The following is a 23,819-nucleotide window of genomic DNA, read 5'->3' as shown; positions in this document are numbered from 1 at the left end:
TTTAAAATTCATTTTTGTCAACTTCAAAATATTTTGAGAATTGTTTTGGTGGTTTAGTCTAAAAAAGTCTGTCAAATTAGTTAGTTAAGAATAATTTAATAGTTTTAACTTTTAACTCCGATTATCGTTAGATGAACAAATTATTTTTGTAACCAAGTCTTTTTACTTCTTAATTTCTTATGCCTTTCCTTTTTTCCTCTTTCTTCTTCAACTAAAATTTCTGGTAATTAATACTTAAACTATTAGACTAACTTGGTTAATCTTAATTAACAAAATAACTTAATCATATACCATCATTGTTTTATAAAATATAACACTAAATACTTTTTTAAATATAAAACTGACCTTTAAAAAGGTGAAGGTCACTCTTGAACAAATAAGGAAGAGTTGGATTAAATTTCAACAATGCTTTTGAAGTGCAAATCTTAACATGGGTAGAAAACCAACATGTATTCAATTTAAAAAGATTAAAAAAAAAAACAATATATACCACTATAACTCTGATCAGGCATCATCAGAGTAAGCAACGAAAACCAATCCTTTTACCGTCAACACACTCAACTCTCAACTCTATAACTTGATTCATCTCAACCCGACCAACAAACTGCATCAATCTCATCCCTTGCAGACCTATATAACTGAAGCCTCTTGGCACATAGCTTCCTCCTTTCTGTCAATGTATAATCTTCGTCAAGCAACTGAGCCAATTGCCTTCCCTGAAAAATAGAACAGCAACGGTGAGTCCAGAAAATAGATTTATATGCACATACAAGAATTCAGTAATAATTCAGATTTCAGAAACAAATATCTTTTTTAACTGTAAAGTTCCCTATTCTGGTAAATTTTCCCAGTAGAATACGATGGATATGGCTATGAACACAATTTCGTCCGGTGTCAAATGAATCTAAAGTTATGTCTCGTACCTCCTTTTTGCCCAGTTGAACATAGAAATGGTCAAGTAAAGTTCTCTTGGATTCCCGTACTTGACAATGAACCACGGCCTTTGGAATGGTATTCCTCAGTGTTTCTGATACCATGCCAATATAGGATAAAACATTTGAACCGATCCTCTGGAAGTGTCCATCTGAGTATCGGTCTGCCGATTGTGAAGTTGGATTTCCTCCCTTCTCAACTTCCTGTGGGAGTTTTCGAAAGAATTCCACAGTAAGATAAGATGATTCCATTTCTACCATTCGTAGAGTCGTCTTCTTACTGTCTTCACGAAATCTCTCTAGTGCCTCATTTGAAGCTGCGGCTATCTCAGCTTGAAGCGTTGGAAAGCGCCTCAGCTCCTGCAGCATTGGAAAAATTAAACACAACAATATTTGGTTAGAAAGTAACCTATTACTTTTTTTTTTTCGAAAAAAAATCTAACAAACAAACAAAAACAAAAACAAAAACTCAAACCTCAGTTTCTCCTATTGACTTTCTCACAAGTTCCTTCAGTATGAAGTGAACCTGCCACATATATCATTCAATAAGGGAAACTTTATTAACGTGACACATCCATAATCAGTATTAAAGTTGGCCAATAATATAGAACAAGTTAACTTGATCAAACTATTTAAAGCTGAAGCACTTACAGCATCCACAGAAGCTTGTGCGGGACCTTTAAAATAGTTAACTGAACTCTCCAGGAGACGCCGGTAACCTTGCTCTGGAGCGATCAGGTGAGGTTGGTACCCATCTGCCTCTGAAATCACTCTTTTCACATTTTGCAGTGACAAGTGACGGTCCAGTGGAAGCTTTCGCAATGCAGCTGGAAGCTGGTAATCAAAAACTATATGGATCCGGTCGCCACCTGGTCGCCTAGGAAAGATGAATATTGAAAGTATAAAATTTTCCTTGCAGGAAGTATTAATCCGATTGTTTCAAACTTTCAGAGTAGGTAATAGGTTAAAAATCTCATAGAAACTTGTTCAAATAGATAATAACTGACAACACCTTGACCAAGGAAACAAAAAGAACAAAAAACTGACACCACCTTTAACTCCTACTTATATGTCATCCTATAATTCCTATAACATTTAAATGACTAGATATTTTATTTCGGATAATTTATAAAATTGTCTTGGCATTATTAATCAATCTACTTCATCTTTTAGAAGAAATTTAGATAAGAAACACAAATTTTATGGACGTAGCTATTGGTTGAGCTTGGGGGAGAGAGAAAAACAGCAAGAAAACCATAGTGATGGTGAGAGCGGAACATCAATGGATTGAGGTGAGGAATAGGAACAACAGTTCTTATCAACAGAGATCTTTCACCATGTTTGTGTTGTTTTTGCATGTTTATGTGCTGTTGGATCTTAAACCTAGACTTTCTCCCACTTTTGTGGTCAAGAGTGTTGATCTATAATTAGAAAATAAAGACGATATTAAATAATAAATGCATGGTGGGGTGGTTTAAAGGAAAGGAGGAGACCAACTGGAAGCAATTTGTTTCAAGATCTATGTGTAGAATATAAAGCTTAAAAGGAGTCTACATTAAGAAGGCAATAGAAACAAGAGGCGTTAACCAAGGTAAGCAAGGAGAGCAGACAGATGCAGTGGCCATATAGAGGGATTAGACTATTATGGTGGATTGTATAGATTTTTTTTTTACTGGGGGGATTGTATTAGGAGTTGAAACATATAAGAGGAATGTTTTGGTTGTTAGTCATGAGTTTTGTGTTTTGCTCTTGTTGTAGCTCATGATTATGAATCCGTCCTTGATGGCAATACCAAAGGGGTTGGATTAATAGTCATTGAGTATGTCTTACTTTGCTCCCTTTAATAGATCGAGTTGTAACGAACGATCTAAAAAAAGCTATATATGATTGAAGAACTGCATATATCTAAACTTAAAAAAAGAAAAAATGAAACCTCTGGTTGTAAGTCAAATGTTTATCAGTATAGAATTGGGTAAGGCATTGTTGTTCTCCCATAAAACGTCAGCATTTATGGAGGATTGCAAACAGAAGAATTTTAGAATAGAAGAATGACATGATTTCTTACCCTCCATCCAAATGCTCCTTAAATACCCGTTCAAAGGCACGACACAATTCCAAAATGGTGTATAGCTGGGCCTGAAAGAATTGAAGGAAGCTTGATAAATATCCTATTTGGAATTACTTTCAACTAATATTGATAGTAGATGGGATAACATCCTATTTACCCCAACATCAACTGCTACTGGTCTACCAAGGTGCGCCATCTCTGCCTCTAGCTCATCAATGCTTCTAGTAATTAAAGAAGCAATCCCTGGGATCTGTGCCCGTATCACGGACTCTAGATGCTGAAACAAAATCAGTTCTTATACAAATTGCCACTACTACAAAGAATTGCAAATCCCATCACTGTAATTGCCCCATAGAAGGATAAATAAAAACCTTGGAGAGAAGTCTTGCTAGATACTCCGAACCCATTTTGCTGGCCAAGTGTGAATAATCAGGACTAGTGGCAAAAAATTCACACTCCCTCTGCCTAGCAGCAAGCATATCTATATTCCTATTGATATCTGCCTGAGAACGGTTTACAACTCCCACCCAAGGATTTCGAAGACGATATGATCTGCCCTCAAGGACCTACAACATGAGAAATTGGTAACGTTACCGTCATAATCAGAAAATTTATCCATACATCCAATTTGAAGTTGATTCGTAGAGCCAACAGTATAGTCTCATAAATTTAGAGTTTAGAATGCTGAAAAGGTGAAGATTCTTACATCCAGAGCATTTGTTCCCTTGTCCATCAAGTCAAGCTTTGTCAACACTCCAAATGTTCTTTCACCTAAAAGAAAAGCATTTTGAGTGCATGATCAAGAAAAACACAATTAGGAAATAAACACAAGAGTCATATCATCTAACTATCGGAGCATGATAGTAAATAAACTGCATTAACTATACCTGTAGGGTCAACTTGTCGGGCAACTTTGATGGCATCTGATGTTGCTATATCTTGGTTTGCTGGAGTAATAGCTAAAATTAAGCAATTAGGCTGCAATACAAAAATACAAGTTATCTATCCAATAGATCCATTGAATATTTTGACTTGGCCATTTTCATTAAGCAGGAATTACATTTTTGTTCTCTTTCCCACAAAAGTGAACATAGTTCAGATTTCCACGCTCGTGTAGGCAAGGTTAGGGGAGGGAAAGGGAACTCATTTTCTGTAGGAGTGTAGATAAGAGTAAATTCTTTATATACCTTTTCAATGTATGAGTAAATCATGTTTTCAATCTCTTGAACAATACTTTCAGGCTGCCCCTCTGACAAAATAAAACATCTTTTCATAAACCAAGAATAGCAAGTTTAAATTGATAATAAGCAGAAGGATGTTCAACCTAGAAAGGACGATGAAAAGAGTGTACCTATTGCAACCTTCGTCAAACCAGGTAGATCTATAAGCGTCAGATTGACAACTAACAACAGAAAGGGTAATAATCAGACCAACTTGAACAACACAAGAATTTGGAACAACCATAATTCCATAAACAGACAGCAACCTCTCCTATATGCAGCATGCATAAACAAAATAAAAATGTAGAAAACCTCTTTACCATTTGGAGAGTAGATGCTGAGATGGATGGGAACATGAGATATCTGTTTTGATTTCCCAGTAAGTCTATCAGTTTCCTCTTCAATTTCCACTCGAACCTTAGCTACAAAAAAATAACTAAGAAATCAAACAGAAATCTTGAATATTATTACTAAAACAATCAACTAGAATCAGATTAGAAGATAGTAAGATACATATCACTTATGTATTACAGTGACCAGTGTCAACTTGTATAACACTAATAACATAGCAGCTAATATTATATTACTTGAGTTTTAAGTCAACCGAAGGAAATGCTCGCACTAAGAGATACAAAGATAATCTTAGTCATATATCCTACTGTTAAACACATTATTACTGATCTGAATACAAATTGACACAATGCAGCCATGCGTTGGCTCAATTTAAGGGGAGCATGCTGTAATCAGAGAACTCTAAGTTCCACTATATTTGAATGTATATTTGAACTTTATGAGAAGACATACAGAAGTCTGTAAACCGTTTCCTTGGCAAGTGAAGAAATTCCGCATGTTCTTGCACCCCGTCTTCTGTTTTATGAAGCTGCAGCACCAAAGGCCTCCGAGTCACAATCCCTACAAAGCATTTGAAATGTAAGATATCCAGGGGAAAAAAAAACAAAGGAAAAAAAAGAACAAAAACAAAAACAAAAGGCCAAGCATTGCTTTTTTTTTTTTTTTCAGCACCTGAAAATGAAACGTTACTTAATTTCTCTGCATTTTATTTTTTAGAATTTAGCTAACATGTATCCTAGCTCCTAAAAGTACATGTTAAGGATATCGATTATAAAAGATTTTATAAGAAAGATTGCAAATTTAAATTTCCAATACATTTGTTATGCATTTATTAAAGTAAAAAATTTTAAAATCTCTATTTATAGTAAATATTAATATGTATCATTTTCGTCAAAATTTTCTTCACTGCATCATTCATTTGTCCTTTCATTATCCAAAATTATCATGTTCATGAATTTTTCTTTTTGATGCCAGCAAGTCAGTAACAATAATAATTAAATAAAAATAAAGTTTTCAAAAAATGAAAAAAGAAAACATAGCTTATTGTCAGAATTGTCTTATACTGTCCCCTGTCAGAATTTGACAGTTCTTATAAAGCAAAATTCAAGAACAATAAAATGTTAAAAATTAAAAATTGTGTTGATTTCTTCCATTTCCAAATTTTTCTCGGCAACCAAAGAAAACTTTCAGTGGAAAAAATATAAAATTCCAAATCAACTGTTAAATCGTAACAAACCTGATCCCCGAGGCAGAAAATCACGGCCAACAATGCTCTCCAACACCGACGACTTTCCAGAACTCTGCATTCAGTTACAAACCACGCTTCCATCAAAATAAGGTTTCACAGTCACGGAAAGCAAAACCAAAAGCGCATAAGAACGTGAACTGGCGTGAAAATCAGAAATCAAACAAACAATTCAAACGCATTGTAGAAAGAGAAGAGACCTGGCCGCCGACGACGGCGACAGAGGGAAGAGCCTCCCAGAGTGTAGGGAGAGCGGAGTCGCCGCCGTGGTCGCCGAGGACGGTGCATGCACGCTGAATACGGTTGACGAGTCCGATCAACGAGTCCATGGTGGTGTGAGTAGGTTTGGAAGCGGTAGGTTCGGGCTCAGGTTCGGAGGAAGAAGAAACGAAGGGAAGGAAGGAGGCTAGGAAAGTGAGTGTGAGGGGTAGGAAAAGAAGGAACGGGAGGAAGAAGAGAAAGGAAGCTATTTTTTTTTTTTTTTTTGTTAGTGATTTTTGGGTTTGGGTGCAGTTCAGTATTCAGTGTTCAGAATTCAGTTTGAGTTCTGTTACGTTATGACGGTTTTTTCTCTCTGCGGGTGTTGCGTATTTCTTTTTATTTTTGAATTTGGTTGCTTTTTGGCCGTTGAAAAGTGCTGTTTGGATGTGGAGAAGAGCAGCGGGGTGGGGAAGGAGGACGAGGCGTGACTTGTCTTACTACCATTAACTTTTCACATGATCATTTAGTCATTATAGTCATTATATGAATTTCATATAATGAGTATGAATCGTTAATTAAATGGGTCCAATCCAAATATAGCTATATACTTATATGTAAAGAAAATTAATTAATAATATTTAATTTATTTATGTACTATTAATTAACTATTTATAAATACTAAAATAATCACACATATTTAGTATTATCATCATGTTAATAATAACATAATATATATTAATTAATCTATGAAATATAACGACTGAATCAATTATTAGATTCTTAAAAAAATTAATATCTTAATTTTATTTTTAAAAAATATCCATATAAATTAAGTTGGTCTTCTTATTAACTTTTGTTAATTAGTTTTGGTTTGAATTGACTTTTTTAAATTTAAAAAGTATTTTTTAAAAAATAAAATATGTTTATTCAATTTTAAATTTATTTACATGTATTTTTTAAAATATTTTATTAAAAAAAGACATTTTAATATTTTTAATTTTTTTAAAAAAAATCTATTTAAATATAAAATTATTTTTTTATTAAAAATATCTTTTTAAAAAAGATAGAAAAATATTTTTTTAAAAAAATCAATTCAAATTGACATGTCTTTGTTAAGTGTTATATTTTTTTAAAGTTAGATAATTTTATTCATGTAATGAAAATACAAATGTTTATATGTGGGATAAAGAAGAAAAAAAATGGAGAACTCCCAATTTTTCAACACCCTAATATAGAACTAACATCATATAAAAATCTAATAAGAAGAATAAAAAAAAAGTAAGATTCTTATTAATTAGGAATTGGAATTTTGTTGAAGTTCCTTCTATAAGTTCAAAGTCGATGCTACTACCACTTTCACACTTTGATACATTTTTAAGTGTAAGCTTATTTTTGGCCTTCCATAAAGACCATCTTAGAATCACCATCATCAATGTTTGCAAGGAATTGTTTGATTGGGTAGTAGGACCCTCATCCTCATGTTTCACTCAACATAAAATCAATGTTGTTGGTGCCCTTTATAGCTAGTAAGCTATTTTTTATCCAAATCTCCTTTGAATTCGCACAATGAAAGATATAATGGTTGATTGTTTCTGGGAATTATATGCATCTTTGGCGATGGGATGCAGTGGTGAAGGTTTTGGAAAACTAGAAACTTTTCATAAAAACTCCTCTAAAAAAATTTTTTATCTTCACTAGAATTTTCAACTTTCACAAATCTCTCCACAAGTTTCGTTGTCTCATGATCTCTGGGAAAAAAATCACGGGAGCATGCAAGAATCCATAAGCAACACGATAACCGAAACACACTTCATACAAATCACTTTTATTAAGGGATCCCAATAAATTTTATCTTCTCCTCTCCTAATATTTATTTCTAGAATGCGCTGACTGATCTCCTCAAAAAAGGTGCTTCTAACTAGAGTTTGATTCCATAGTCCAATAGGAATTATCCCTTCCAGAAGTCGGAATTCGGGGTTTGTTGTACGTATTAGCTCTAGAATTACTACGGTTATCCGAGTAGTAGGTACCATCAAACAACCTATAACTGATTTAATGAGTCATTCGCATTTTTACAGTCTGAATTAGTTCATACTTACACATGCATGGCTTAATCTTTGAAACAAGTATATGACTACTGGCAGGATCAACCAGGTAGCATCCGTCACCAACCCTACGCGCCGAGCTGCCAACCCCCCCCCCCCGGCTGCGGGAAAATTCAGAAGGTCGACGATCTATTGGATACGGCTTCTTTCGAGCTATCATCTTCCTCTCCACCCATTATTGAGACAGAACTTGACCTTCAAATTACCAAGGTATTTCCAAAGCCTTCCCTAGTTTCCAAGTTTCATGAGTCAAACAAAGGGTCCGATCAAGGGATTTCTTGGAAAAGAAAAAGCCTCAGCAATAAGTACAAAAACTTTTTAAATCCTGACTTTGATGTTATGAGCTTTACTAATGAGTATATTATATCAGGTATTAATATAGTTGTAGATGACCTTGGGATGGAGAAGAACTTGATGGTGTTGATAAAGAGTGGAATTCGCACCTCGGGTATATGCAGGGCCATTTAGAAGAAACTTAAGAAATCTCCTCCCAATGATTTGCAATCTAATCTTTTGAATCTTCCCTCTAAAATGGAAACTCTTGAGATAGAGAACATCTAACTTGAGGCTGATCACAATGCTGGGAGTCGGATAATCTCGATCTGAGGAAGATGATTAAGGAGAGTGACGAGGCCCAAGATGCTAAAGTTCAAACTTGGTAGAAGGTCAAGGCAATTTGAGACTACGACTTTATAATGAAAATATGAAGTTAAAAGAATACTTTGAGAGGTTAAAAGGGAATTGTGAGCAATTTGACCACAACTTTGTAAAGGGATTGGAAGATATTGTGGAAAATTTGAAGGCTCAGGTTCAGGTGTTGGTGCCCGATTTGGACATTTCTTTTATTGACCCAGACAAAGTCGTGGTGGATGGCCAAATCATGGATTTTTTTACCTCTAATGCCACTGAGCAAGGTGCCTCTGAGTATGAAGACAAAACTCTTGAGGTCCCTTCAGATATTGCGATTGATGACCTTCAATTCGAGGCCGTTCCTTTTGATATTGTTGCTGCTTCTTAGCTTTTTCTTTGTTCTTTTCCTTTGTGTATGTTGTTCAAGTTGTGGGATTATGAACAAGATATTGTAATATTTTAGATATTTAATCGCTTTGTTGGGAGTTTTTAACTTCAATTACACTAAGCAATGTCGCTTTTATTTACACGGTTCTATCTTATATCTGTTGTTGAATAGCTTTGTTAGCTTTTAATTCGCTAAGTGTTGTACATGATTTTGAATCTTGCATGCTTCTAATATGTAGTGTAGCTCATTTTTCTAACTTCAACTCATTTTGAGTACAAGTTTTAATTGAAAGAGTTATTTACGAGCGTCGTTCTTCTTGTTATTTTTGCTTTACCCTTTTAAGGGGCTTATTAGCTTTTACAACACATGCTTCAACTTGCATGCTTTTGACTTGACATTTTTTAGTTTGTCCTAACTCGTTTTTCATACAAGTTGTGGGTCAAAGGATTATTTTTACGATTTCAATTTTACTTCAATTAGTTTATACAATTCGTCTTTGAACTTGGACCTCGTCTTTTCATAGCCCTGACCTTCTAGGTTGATGCAGCTAGTTTTGTGCTTTTTCGAGTATAAGTTCAAGTCGTGATGGTCAGATTAAATGAAGAATTGTAGAAATGTAGGTAACTTGATTTATTAATATTTTGAAAGCAATTACAATAGATAGCCAGTTGCTACTAAGAGTTTTTTACAAGTGAAACTCATAGCCCTTACTTTGATTCCTCGTTAACCCCTTTATTAAAACCTTGAAGTTGGAAAAGAGTACATTAGCAAGTAAGGTTCGCTTTCTAGCTGTAGTATCTCTACAGTTGTAGATATGATCTAGGTAAATCATTTTTGAACGAGTTGGATATTTTTTAGTAGCTTTTTCCCATATCTTGGGTGACTTTGTAGGGATACTTCTATTTGGTTGCCAGCTTTTCTTCCCCCAATTTTGTTCTAATGTCATTTCGGATCAACACAAGCTTGCTAGTTGAAAAGCTTCTTCGTATGACCTTCTTATTGTATTTTATGGCCATTTTTTGCTTGAAAACTTCCTCTTGAAGTTGTACCTCAGGGAAGAGGTCAGATTCTTCTCAGTAAGCTTAGAGGTTTTTAATCTCATTGTAGAGTCTAATTTTTGGGCTTTCTTTAGTTGCCTCTGTTGGGACCATTGCTTTGATGTCGTAGGCAAGTAGGTAATATATCTTCGGGTAAAGTATACTTTTTGTCCCTAACGTTTGCGATTTTTTTTTTAAAAATACCCTTAATGTTTAATTTCATTCAATTTTGTCCCTAACATTTTTGATTAATTCAATTTTATCTCGAACGTTTTAAATGAAATTAATGTCCAGGGATAATTTTGACTCAAATTGAAAACGTTAGAGACAAAAATGAATGTATGTTAGCAGTATTTTTGAAGAAAATCACAAACGTTAGGGACAAAAAACATACTTTACCCTATATCTTTCCATCTGTGGGCTGGAGAGTTATTCGATGTGCCTATGGCCTCTGTCCGAGCTCTAATGTGCTGAGTTCTTTATTTGTGGGGTTGCTTCTGAAGTTAAAACTTTTATTGTAGCATTTATGTCCCGACTATTGATTTCCATAAATGGTGGCTATCCCCTCCTTTGTTGGAAATCTCATGCATAAATGAAGAGTGGATACTACTACAGCTAGTTAGTTTAGTATTTTCTGACCTATTAATGTATGATAGGTAGACGAAGTTTCTACCATGATGTAGTAAGCATTGATGGTATAGACTCTAGGACTTTTATCGTAGGTGGTATAAAGGCTTATTACCCAAGAGTTTGGATTGAGATTTTTCCTAATCCGAATACAATGTCTGGGTACGCCTTTAAGTACAATCTGAGTTTGTCAAATGTAGGTTTGAAGAGGATGTCTATAGAACTCCTTGGGTTCACCAATGTTTTGTGGAGGTTGGCATTGGGCACGACTATTGTTATCACCAAGGGATTATCATGGCCAGGGGCCATACCTTTGATATCTTCTGGTGCAAAAATAATAGTAGGGAGGTCAGGTTTTATATATACAGCCTTTCCTAACTTGGTAGACATCTTTGAGATGTCTTTTTCGAGACGGGTTAATTTTTATGCCTTCAGCAAATTCTCCTGTAATAACATGGACATATCAATTCGGGGTGTTTATGGGATTTGACGATCTTTTTCTTTTTCACACTCACATATTCTTTTGTGGTCTTTTTCTTTGTTCTAGAGTTGGTAGTTATTTTGCCGACTTTGCTGAAGCTTCATAATCTGGGCGGTTTGTTCTAAGTTGATGTATTTTTCTGCCCTTTCTTGTACCTTAGACATTGAAGTCAGGTGTCTCTTCGAGAAAGACTATGATTAAGGACCATCCCTATGACCATTGATGTGCCCTATGATAAATTGCTTTTGTTGGTAAACTATGTATCTCCAAGTAGGTTTTGTTAAATCTTTCCATGTAAGCCCTTAAGGAGTCTCCTTTTTCTTGTTTAATTCCAAGCAAACTTAGAGCATGCTTTATTTTGCCTTTCTAGATAGAAAAGTGAGTTAAAAAATTTTTTAGCTAAATCATCAAATCATGTTATTGACCTGGAGAAGGTTTTCGAACCACTTTTTCACTGCCTTGTTGAGAGTTGTTGGAAAAGCTTTGTATCGTATTGCATTAGATGCATCGACCAAGTACATGTGACTTTTGAAGTTGTTGAGATAGTTATGTGGATCAGTAGATCCATCATAGAGATCCATATTGGGATGTTTGAAATTTCTTTAGACCTTTCCACAACTCTTTTTGGAGTTGTGTCTCCGATTTTCTTTATTGTTGTAACTCAATCTCCAGTTGTTCGAATTGACCTTGATGACCATAGAAGAGTCCCATGATCTCTGTAGCATTTTGATTTCCTGATCCTCCAGGGATGTGAATCTATGAACTCACTCCATGTCCACCGTGTTCCCCTTTGTCTTTGGAGGTGTTATGGTGAACAGATGGTGCTTGATCATCAATGCAGTAGTCTCCATTTTTTTTATCCAGAGTTGGATGCAGTTTATCCATCTTGATGTTGATCATCTGCCACTATTAAAGATTGAGCTCTAAGTCCCTGACAACAACACCAATGTTCCAAGATGTACCTGAAACAGACTGTAAGCGATTGGATCTTGAGTAATGAGGTCTGCGATGATGGTGAAGGTGTCCAAGATAGCTTCATGTCAGCTCCAGAACAGCGGCTGGTGGTACCTCAAAGGGACTCCGGTACTTAAATTAGCAAGAATTTAAATGAAAAATAACTCAGTTTGATAGGGTATTATAAGAGAGGTGATGACTTGATCATTACTTCACTTGTAGATAGCAGGTGGTTTCTTCCCTTTTATCATGGGAAGTTATTACACATTGCGATGATTATTGATATGTGGATAATATTAAAAGTAGTGATAAGCTCTTGCTTGCCGCCCAAGTTGGATTAGACACAAATTGTGGTACTCGTGCCCTGAATAGGTCGAATAGGTTAACTAGTGTAACTCTTGGACTTATCTCCTTGGATCTAAATAGCCTTTACGGAGTCCATTGAAGACAGACTAACTCTTTTTTAGCAATATCTTTAGTTATTTAGGCCATGGTATGAACAGGTTAGTCTATACATTTTTTACTTTTCCGATTCTAAGCTGCAAGAGGGTCAATTTGGTTTTTTAATTATTTTATCATCAATTGTCCTTTTCAGTTTTGTTTGCCAAGTGTGAAAAGCTTTGAAACCTTTTGAACATGTTTCGATGGGATCTTTTTCATCTTTTTCCAGTTACTACAATTGAATCTTTTATGTTTATTGATATATAATTTAGTGTTTAATTTAAATAGGACCTATATTAGGTTGATTTTCTTTTTTTCTTCTTTTGGTATTCTTTTTAGGCTCATTAATTTAAATATGGAAAACATTATGGTGTATTGGCTGAAAATGGAGCAACTGTGTGTATTACACAAAGATGGACGTGTCAGATGGAGGCACAACACACAGGGGGCGTGTTGCATGAACCACGTGGGGGGCGTGGAGGCTACGTGGCTTGATCTGGTTGAGCCAACAAAGCAGCACGCAGGGGGCGTGCTTAGTCAGCACGCAGGGGGCGTGCTGACGTGGCAATCACAGGTTGGCGGAGAATGGAAAGCACGTGGGGGGCGTGCTGAGTCAGCACGCCGAGGGCGTGCTGACGTGGCGAACGTCCATTGGTCCAACTATGCAACATGTGGGGGCGTGCTGAGTCAGCACGCGGGGGGCGTTCTAAGTGCACCTCTCTATATAAGGTAGAGCTCGGTAGTATTTTGTATACTGAAGAAGATTTGAGTGTGTTTTGAGTGTTCTTTGAGGCTATTGTTAGTGTAATGGAGGGCACCGCAAACTTGGTGGTGTATCGCAACGGTGAGATAATACATAATACTCATGAGGGAGTGAGGTTTGTGTCCCAGAATCCGTTTTCGTTTGTGGTTCCATGCACGATGACGTTAATGGAGCTGCAGAACGGCCTCTGTCAAAGCATGGAAAACGGTACATTAATGAGAGTGAGCAGAATTCTGTATCGAAATCCGATTGTAGTTTTTGGTGGTCTAATACAGTTTGATGTCATGCCGATCACTAATGGAGCGAGTATGCAGAATAAGTTTTAAATTCACCGGCAGACTCAGATGCGACACCCACAGATTGAGTTGTACATTGAGTTTGAAACTGTAGAGGCAGTGGCGGTTCAAAACGATATAGATATACATGATGATAGAGCTGCAGTGTACGAAGGAATGAATAGTGACAGCGAAGAGGACTTCGAAGCCACTTATGAGGCCGGCGACGAAGATGAGGATAATGATGTGGGAGTTGAGGCATCAACAGAGAATGTAGTGGTTCATCCGTTGAGCAGTCAATCGATGGACGTTCCACCTTTTATGCGTGAGTTGGATCTCGAAGCCATGCATGCCCCCGAGTTTCCGGAATATGCAAACATAGGTACGTGTTGACTAAATAATAAGTTTTTGTTAGTTTATACGTCGGCTTTAGCAATAAACGATGATTTTGACTTTCTGTAGGGGTTGCTGATCCTGAGGACGGAGAGTTCCGGATTGGAATGGAATACAGTAGTAGAAAGTCGGTCGTCGCAGCAATTAGAAATTTCACTATATCTAAAGGAGTTGACTATGAGGTGTATGAGTCTGAGCCACAGACGTTCTATGCAAAATGTAAGATGTACGGGCGTGGATGTGACTGGCTTATCCGAGCCAGCTTGATACGGAAAAAAGGCTGTTGGGAGATACGCAGATACAACGGTAGGCACACGTGCACGATCAGAACGATTTCACAAGATCATTCCAAGTTGGACTCAGATACAGTTGCTGAGGCTATAAGGCCATTGGTCGAGACAGACCCGACCATCAAGGTGAAATCTATAATTGCAGAAGTCCAGTCGAGGTTCAACTATACCATCAGTTACCGAAAGGCTTGGTTGGCAAAGCAGAAGTCAATAGCCAAAATTTTCGGTGGTTGGGAGGATTCTTACCAAGCCTTGCCATGGTGGCTCTCGATCATGGTGCAGAAGATGCCTGGTTCAGTTGTCCAAATAGAAACACGACCACTGTACAACGGGAATGAGGAGGCACAGGGTGTAAAAATACTGCATCGTGTATTTTGGAGTTTCAATCCATGCATTAGGGCATTCAGGCATTGCAAGCCCCTGGTTCAGGTTGACGGCACACACCTATATGGAAAATACATAAGTACACTTCTAGTCGCTGTTGCACAAGATGGGAACCAGAACATTGTGCCTATCGCCTTTGCCTTGGTGAAAGGGGAGACAGCTGATGCGTGGCACTTCTTTCTCAGGAATCTGCGAACGTATGTTGTTAGAAAAGACGGGGTGGGTATGATCTAAGACCGGCATGAGTCAATACGGGCAGCAGTTAATCGTTCCGGTGGTGACTGGCAACCTCCAAGAGCATGGTGGATGTTTTGTATAAGACACATCGGTAGTAACTTCCTAAGGGCATTCAAAGTTCCTCACTTGCAGAAGCTTGTTGTCAACATAGGGTATTCAAGAACGGTGGAGGAGTACAATATCAACTATAAGAGGTTGGAAGAGCGAGGCGAGGCATATGCCAGGTGGTGCGATGCCATCGGACTCAGACATTGGGTATTGGCATTCGACGAGGGACATCGATGGGGCCATATGACAACGAACCTTGTCGAGTGCATTAACTCAGTGTTGAAGGGTGCCTGTAATCTACCTGTGTTGGCGATGGTCCGAGCAACATATTATAGGTTAAATGAACTCTTTACGCGGAAAAGTGCCGAGACTCATGAACGCAAGCGTGCTGGATATACGTACTCCGCATTTGCGCAACAGCGGATAGAAGCAAGTATGTAACAGGCTGGGAATATAGTTGTGCACCACTTTGATAGACGAAATGAGGTGTTTGAGGTGCACGAAATAACTACTGGAAATGTGTTAGTTGTTGATCTTGCACGACGAACGTGTGACTGTGGACGCTTTCAGGTTGAACAAATACCATGTCGCCATGTTATTGCTTGCTGTGCTAACCAGCGTCTCGATTGGCAGTTGTATGTGCATGATGTGTACAAGATGACAGAAGTTCATAAGGTATATAGATTTGAGTTCACACCATTAGGAGATCCCAAGACATGGCCTGCTTATGAGGGACCCACATTGGTCGCTAATCCCGCCCTGAGGCGAACGTCTAAAGGCAGGCCCAAACTGACCCGATACTTGAATGAAATGGACTCTTGTGACATGCGTGGTCCTCAGATATGCCGTCTCTGTGGTGCTCAGGGTCATAGTCGGAGTAGTTGTCCATAGCGTGCTGGACCGAGTGGTACTGGTTCATAGTTTAATATTCTCATGTTTGTACTTTTTAATTTACCATCATTTTGTCAGTTGATGCTTTTGAAATCAGACGTGTTTGTATTTTTCAGATGAAGTCTATCTATTGATATTTTAATGTCTGCTTAATACTCTCATTAACTGATTTCCTTAAGTTAATATACAAAAAAAGAACTACGGGTTACATAAGTTAACAAACCAAATATTAAACACGAATTACCTTAACTTAATTCTGAAAATAAAATCTAGATAACCTAAACCGAAGCTCACTTCTTTCCAGCTAAGTAGTTCAGTCCCTTACCCATAATGCCCAGACCGAACCGCGATGGAGTATACCTATCAGGTGGATTTCGCTCCGTCCGTAAGTCATATGGGTGACCTCGAACTGAGTCATCCACCCCCGGAGCTCCCGAACTACCTGCCTCTGTAGGGGCGGTCGACCCACCTGCCTCTGTAGGAGCGGCCGACCCCCTGCATCTGTCGGAGCGGCCGACCCGCCTACCTCTGCTAGAGCGGATGATCTAGGGTTGAACGTGTCAACAACTGTGTATACCTGCTGACGATGGATAAAACCACTATCACATGACGTACTCCCTGACGTGTGGTCGGTAGTACGACCCAGCAAACCATGACCCCTATCTACTGATGCCCTATGTGGATCAGCTGACATCGACAGTGAAGGGATACCACTAAAATTTGACCAGCCACCCAAACTAGCGTTGGTCTAATGCTGTAGTTGCTGATCTCCGTGTCCGCCGCTGGAGAAGTCAAACCAATCTGTACCAGACGGAATGGTAAGTATGGGATCATGATGCTGGCCGGACTGACCGTGGTCACTGTGCTGAGAATGGTGGCTGCTCTGAGCGTGGAGGCTGTGCTGAGAGTGATGAGAATGGTGGCTGCCCTGAGCGTGGTGGCTGTGCTGAGAGTGCTGAGAGTGGTGGCTGTGCTGAGAGTGCTGAGAATGGTGGCTGCCCTGAGTGTGATGGCTACCATGACTGTAGGCCGGTGGCTGTGGTATATAGTAAGGAATCGGCTGAAACACTGCATGCTGTGGGGCAGGTGGCTGTGGATCATGAGGAACGTACTCCGTCAATCTCAACAGATGTCCATAGGAGCGTACGTACCAATCCCGGTACTCCACCGTCGGTAAAAAATCCCAGGTCGGAAGGGGGTGCTGATCCCGCAATTGACTGTGCCGCCTGTTGGCCCACTCCTCTATCCATGGCCCATGCAAAACTGTCCAGTCATGAAGCTGCACTCCGCGTAGAACGACGCAATGCTGATCAAGTGGAATATCCCTTGCTGCCCGCGGAGGAGGTTGTGCATATCCAAACTGACGCATCACTCGGTCCGCAGGGTGCCACTCGACACACTCGAACGACAACAATGGAGCAACGATATCACACACCTCAAGATGGGGATGCAACTCGTCCAGGACGATCAATCCGTGGTACGGCCGCCTCTCAAACTGCCACAGTATTATTGGCATATTAGAACCGTAACAATAATGGTTGGAAAAAAGGAACAGAAAAGCCATAACTATTTACCTCCTGCATGAAGTCTATATCATGCCTGAATGTCTCTACGGTCTTGGATAACCATGCTGTGGTCCGTTCCGAATGACTCCATCTGACACATTATTAATTGAAAAAATTTAAATAACTCACCATAACTAAAACATGCATCATGAATATAACACATGACTAAAATAAGACTTATTACCTCCTGGCAACTGGTATCTCGGCCGGTGGAAGGGTTTGTCTCGATACGGGAGCAAGATACGGCATTCGCTCCCATGCCCAAACAAACAACAGATTCAGAGGGCCATCCATCTCCTTTGTATCATATCGTGATGCATGGCATAGTGCTCTGTAAAGATGCACGAGACATGCTGACCCCCAACTATAACTATGGATCTGCTCGAAATCGCGAAGCAATGGTAGATATTTCGCATGGGCATATGCGGTCGACTTGTCTGTGAATAGGGTCGACCCTAACAAACAGAAAATATGACACCTGACGTATCTCCTGATGGACTCCTTAGTGTCCAACGGCTCTGCGTCTCTGATTCGTCGAACCCAACCCAGCTTTATATAGGACTTCGTATTATGACTGACTGATGGCTCACGACCGAATATCGCTATGTTCTGACTTTGAACGAAGTCGCTACTACTATCTGTCCATCCACTGACAGGCTCTCCATCAATGGGTAGGCCGAATATATGAGCAACATCCTCTAATGTCACTGTAACCTCACCGATCGGCAATACAAAGCTGTGGGTTTCAGGCCTCCACCTTTCAACCAGAGCAGCTAGCATGGGGTAAAATCCTCTTATGATTCCAATTCTAGAGACGTGGTAGAATCCTGTGGCACGTAAGTAGTTCTCCACCATCGGATTCCACGTCTGTGGCGGATCCAATTTACGCACCAACAAATTCCTGTTAGGCTGCATCAACAAAGATATATGTTACATTAATTAAATAATAATCCTTATAAATATTTTAATAAACATTAACATATTTATGCAATAACAATATTTAATAATCTTTATTTTATCAAATTATTTATTTTTTTAATTTTTTAACAACAATATAATACAATATAATATTATCTATCACGTATTATTATATTTAATAATCTTTATTTATCAAATTATTTATTTTTCAGTTTTTTAATTATAATATAATATACTATTTTAATAACAATATAATATAATATACTTCTTTTTTTACTTACTCATACGCAACATATATTTTTTTACAAAGTCGAACTATTTTTTTTGTTCATCAACATATTCATAATAACAAAAATTATAACAAATTATACATCTTATTATTATTATTAACGTTTATTTTATAAAAACTATTGTTATATTCTTAAAATATTTATAAATTACACAATAATATTCTCATTACAAAATATATATGCATAAAAAAATAGAAACACATAAAAAATAAAATAAACTTTAAATACAACAAAAAAAATAAATTTATCCACTTACATAAATAGGATGATCCAAATAGTTGATAATATGTTCTTCAGGCGCCAGATAATTACGTACCATTTTTATTTTTAATCCTTAGAACTAATATTTTTTTTAAACTCACCACTATTCACTACTACTCACTACACTCTCTTCACTAGTACCTACAGACTAACACAAACACACACTTCTTTTTTTCCTTCTCTCTTATTTTGGCTTCTACTCAATAGGATGAGAAGAAATACACCATGAATGGAGGAGAAGCTATATATCAAGGTCTCAAACTGGCGCTGGTTCCCGGGGTGGGGAGCTGTCCCTTGCAGGCAGGTCTGGCAACACGCCTCCCGCGTGGTGCAGCAGCAGCATTGGAACTCCGCAGTCAACTCTGCTGCGCTTCGCGGTCCTCCAAGTACCACGCCCCTGCGTGGTGAGTCAGCACGCCCCCCGCGTGTTGCAGGCGTGCTGCCACCTCGCTCTCCTGCTCAGCCACCACGCCCCCGGCGTGTTGAGGATGAGCTCCACCTATCCGCAATTCCTCTCCTTGGCCAATAACCCGCCAATACACCAACACGCAGTCCATAAAAAAAAATAATTTCTGTTCTTTTTAAGTAAAAATTGATGTATTATGTAATTAAGAATTTATATATTTTTTATTTTGTCTATATAAATATTTTATGTTTAGTTTCACAAATTTCTATATTTAGTTTGATAAATTTTTATTTATTTATTTATGAGATTTTAGTGTTTTTATTTTTTAAATTTTAGGGACAAAAATTTTATATTATTTGTATTTTAACTTTTTTTTCTATTTTTTTCTCTTTGATGACAATGAATGCTATACTTTTATCTCTAATATTTGTGATGTTTTTTTAAAAATGTTCCTAACATTTAATTACATTCAATTTTTTTTAACATTTTCTGATTTTGTCAAAACTATCTTTTGATATTAATTCTATCTAAATTAATTTTATCTAAATCACTAACGAACGTAAGTAATCTAATACTAGGAGAATTTCTGATGTGACAATTAGTAACACATTATTTTTTTCATCAAAATTAAATTAAATACAAATAATAAAATAAATTTTAAATATTAAAAATCCTAAATTTCCAAATCTTTTCTCCTCCTCAAACAATAAGCGCAAGAATAATAGAAACTTATACTAGTGTAATATTTTAATCAAGATCATTTACTTTTCTCTAATGGTAAATTTTAGCTTTATTCATGCGAATTAATTTGAGATTTTACAACAATATTTATTTGTCGTCACTTATTATGCACGACAGATACTAAAAAACTTAAAGTTGTTCATCTCAAGGGTGTAAAAAAGGTTGAAAGTTATTTCCGTTTAAAAACCTTAGTTCTCATGCACATATTTTATTATTTAAAGAAAAAAACAAAATAAAAACAGAGTAAATATGTTCTATTATAATTAGCCTGTGCAATGCACAATCTTAATAATCCCTCTCACCCTACTTTTGAAGGACGACACAGATAAAAAATTTTTAAACAAATCAACAAATTTAAAAATTTTATTTCAAAACAGAGAGGATGGTTGGATACTTGCATGTATCAAATTAACAAACTCCTTCAACATTATGAACCTTAGCTTTTCGGTCATCAAGATAATGCTGATATATATAAGAAAGAAATCCCCAAACTGCCAACAACAAGGACACAATCATGTCACCGTCCATCTTATCATGGAAGATGAAAACAGCGAAAATGGGAACCACAGGCAAAGTCAAAGTGGCTATAAGATTTGCGAACAACGAAGATACCTCCATAACCAAACCCACCATACCCACTGATGTTACTTGCCACGACACAGCAATCCAAAGCAGAGTCATCACATAAGAAAAGCTCCCCTGCTTGAAGTTCTTCATCTCATTGTTTAGAGTCGTCCATTCCCCGCTTGCGAACACCCCCACTACACAAGCACACGTGGCAACAAATGATTGGTAGAATAGAATCTCCAACACCGCATAGAATGTGCCCCCTTTGATGAGCTGCTTCTCGAAAGAGAGCTGCACCATGGAGAGGCAAAAGGAGAATGCAGCAGATGCGAAAATGGTGCAGAAGAATCCAATTATGAAGTAGTTATCGTACGGCTTGTGTCTCCAATCGACATCTTCAGTGTTGATAGCAAGCAAGGCAGCAGACGCCGTCAGAAGTATCACGGAATTGAAAATAGGTGGCGTGAATTTCTGGGAATTAATGGAGTAAGAGAATAGTGCCGTGAAAGCCAATTGGGTTGCACATAGTAAAGAATAGGTTGAAACAGGTAGATAGAATAGCCCATATGAATACAACAAGTTGGTACCTGTCAAGCCAAAGAAAATCAAGATTTTAAGTAAAATCGAAAAAGTACATGGCCAAAACAAAATCAATCGACTCATTTAAAATGGTAAAAGTTTTTAAGGTTTTGTAACGGAGTTTCTAACTACTGTGGTACCTGTTGCAATCAAGCCAAAACCTATGTAGATGAGTGTTAAGGTGGAAACTTTGGATTTCGTGGGATACTTTTTTGTGATGGTGTTGTTGGTGCTATTGTCATTGGTGCCGTTATTGTGGTCGCATTTGGTAGGTGAGAAATAGAAGAGTAATGGAATTAGTAATGGGAATCCTGAAGACTGAACAAGTGTTGCCATCCATTTGCTATTGCCACCTTCACAATAGTAAAACCTTCCCAGAAGGGTAGCTGCGGCTTGGCCTGCTATGAGAAATATTACGTAAATGGGTATACGAATCCACCATTTAAAAGTTTCCAACATTGGTTCTGGCTTTGATTGTGATTGTTGTGGCTCTGCTTCCTATATATATCGCTCTTCACTGTGACAATAATGATTTCTTCTGAGCAAGTTTTTCTCTTTTCCACCTTCTGAACAATACATCATTACATGTAACGAACGAACCTGGATCAGTCCTATCTTCTATGAACCACATAATGATATTCCTACAATCCATTCACACAGCTAGTTACATGGCCTCCATGTAAGTAAATATTGCATGGAATATTTGTAACAGGTTATTTTTTTATTTTTTTAAAAAGTTATTCGTAGTAAATAATTAAAAAGATTCGTATATATAACATTCGTCCTGGACGATAATTTCTTCTTTACTATACACCATCTCTAGTTTGTTTAAGAAATCCTTCAACTCAGCATCAGGTTCTACATTCCTCGAAGGATAGAGAAAAGAAAAAAAATGGATTTACATTTGAATTAAGAATCTTCATGTCCAAATTAATTAAAATCAACATACATAACTTGGAAATCAAACCAGACTAAACAAGAAAATGCTATTGTTAACAATAATCTGCAAATAAACAGGAAAAGCAGTAGAGTTGTACTAAAAATAAAGAAAAAAAAAACATAATTAAAACTCTTACGTGTGAATGAAGAAGTCGAATATTTTGTTACAGAAGAATCAAAATCACAATTTGCCCTGATGTTGGAGGGTTCTTCTATGTAGGTCCATTGGAGGAAGGTGGATGCGTCTGCATCCACGCGCTATAGAGTGGAAGAGAAGAGAAGGAAGTTAGTTTAATTTTGATTGGAAAGACCAAATAAGGGAGCGCCAACCATAACCGCACGTAAGCATCACAAGTGACAGGTAGTTCAGTTCTAAAAAGAGATTAGCAGTTTCGAACAACACATATTAACGCTGTGCTAATAAAGGCTTTCTTTGCTAATAACTAAAATATATCCAAAACCGAACTGCTTGATTAGTTTTCTCAAGACAAAGTTTATAATAAGGTTGATATCTTACGTGTACATGTGTATATGCGAAGATGTGAATTGTCATTTTATAAAAATATATATTTCTAATTACGGTATTTTTATGATATTTTTATTGACCATATATAAAAACAATTTATTTGTCAGATTGAATAATTTTTCATGTTATCACATAATTTAGAGTTTAAATATTGATTTTAAGTATATATTTTTAAAATAGTCATACTTTACCATTTAAAATAACTATTAGAATAATGATAGTTTTACTATTAATAAATAATTTCTGAGATTGACAATATATATATATATATTAAAACAAACAAGGCAAAAAAATTTGTATCAATCTGGATTGTTGATCTTCGCAACAAGTAGCTTGCACGACCAACAAAGCACTAACAAAGACGAAGAGAGTTTTTCGCATCCATCGATCTAGTAGGAAAAAGTAAGATGAAAGATCATTGGAATCATCCTATAAAGGATTTATGGATCACTGCTTAATTTTAAGGATTGCTATGATATCAGTATACCAGTACAATAATGATTAGGGACTTATTTTTGAGTCCTTTATTAACATTAACTGAAGACCAAGCCAATCTCAATGAAAAATACTATATAATCAATAAATTTATTGATTTTTGACTAACACTAGGTCAATTTTAATATTAAAGACTAAAGTCTAAACTATAAATTTTAGTAGCATAAAATTAAAGCGTGAGCCAAAGTATTGATTAATATTAATAAAAACAGTTAGTTCCTTAATATTTTTCTATTAAAATAGTATTTGACATCCTAATTACACACATTAATAGATTACTAATATGGCTTGTTGATATAGAACATTAGTAACACTTATCATATCATAATTTAACCACATATATATAATGATGTGATGATGGGTCAATTAGTGACATATGGTATGACCACGTGAATAATAATTTTCCGTGTCATGATACCATTTGTTCATGAATTAGTTTAGTGTCACGTGCCACAATATGATTTAATCACATGTCGTCTGACATGTATAATGACAAGTAATTGCTCTATAACTTTATATTGAGTGATTCATTTTAGTTTTTGAAATAAAATATTATAAACAAAATTAGTG

At 36.8% G+C, this 23,819-nt stretch overlaps 4 protein-coding genes across 4 annotated transcripts; 1 reads left to right on the top strand and 3 right to left on the bottom strand.

The window, feature by feature from the left end:
- Positions 1–368: 368 nt before the first annotated feature.
- LOC107628742 (phragmoplastin DRP1E-like) lies at positions 369–6,547 on the bottom strand. Its single transcript, XM_016331331.3, has 15 exons — positions 6,018–6,547; positions 5,809–5,872; positions 5,025–5,132; positions 4,541–4,642; positions 4,352–4,402; positions 4,188–4,249; positions 3,888–3,978; positions 3,707–3,771; positions 3,372–3,566; positions 3,158–3,277; positions 2,998–3,068; positions 1,584–1,809; positions 1,408–1,458; positions 924–1,292; positions 369–716 (listed from the first exon to the last, which is right to left on the bottom strand). The coding sequence occupies exons 1-15, from the start codon at positions 6,144–6,146 to the stop codon at positions 588–590; spliced, it is 1,833 nt and encodes a 610-aa protein (XP_016186817.1). The 5' UTR covers positions 6,147–6,547; the 3' UTR covers positions 369–587.
- Positions 6,548–13,214: 6,667 nt separating this feature from the next.
- On the bottom strand, positions 13,215–17,821 carry LOC148576229 (serine/threonine-protein phosphatase 7 long form homolog). Its single transcript, XM_088501543.1, has 4 exons — positions 17,712–17,821; positions 17,537–17,618; positions 16,910–17,457; positions 13,215–13,308 (listed from the first exon to the last, which is right to left on the bottom strand). Exons 1-4 carry the CDS (start codon positions 17,819–17,821, stop codon positions 13,215–13,217), a joined length of 834 nt encoding a protein of 277 aa, XP_088357669.1.
- Positions 13,870–15,962, top strand: LOC107605365 (uncharacterized). Its single transcript, XM_088502073.1, has 4 exons — positions 13,870–14,101; positions 14,182–15,005; positions 15,156–15,504; positions 15,598–15,962. The coding sequence occupies exons 1-4, from the start codon at positions 13,897–13,899 to the stop codon at positions 15,960–15,962; spliced, it is 1,743 nt and encodes a 580-aa protein (XP_088358199.1). The 5' UTR covers positions 13,870–13,896.
- A 2,635-nt stretch (positions 17,822–20,456) lies between the features above and the next one.
- Positions 20,457–22,477, bottom strand: LOC107605356 (putative purine permease 11). Its single transcript, XM_016307219.3, has 3 exons — positions 22,366–22,477; positions 21,430–21,930; positions 20,457–21,297 (listed from the first exon to the last, which is right to left on the bottom strand). Exons 2-3 carry the CDS (start codon positions 21,746–21,748, stop codon positions 20,552–20,554), a joined length of 1,065 nt encoding a protein of 354 aa, XP_016162705.1. The 5' UTR covers positions 21,749–21,930; positions 22,366–22,477; the 3' UTR covers positions 20,457–20,551.
- Positions 22,478–23,819: the final 1,342 nt, after the last annotated feature.

Source organism: Arachis ipaensis, chromosome B1 (assembly GCF_059453495.1).
Source record: "Arachis ipaensis isolate K30076 ecotype BB chromosome B1, ASM5945349v1, whole genome shotgun sequence".
Taxonomy (NCBI): domain Eukaryota; kingdom Viridiplantae; phylum Streptophyta; class Magnoliopsida; order Fabales; family Fabaceae; genus Arachis; species Arachis ipaensis.
This window is presented reverse-complemented; position numbering and strand designations above follow the sequence as displayed.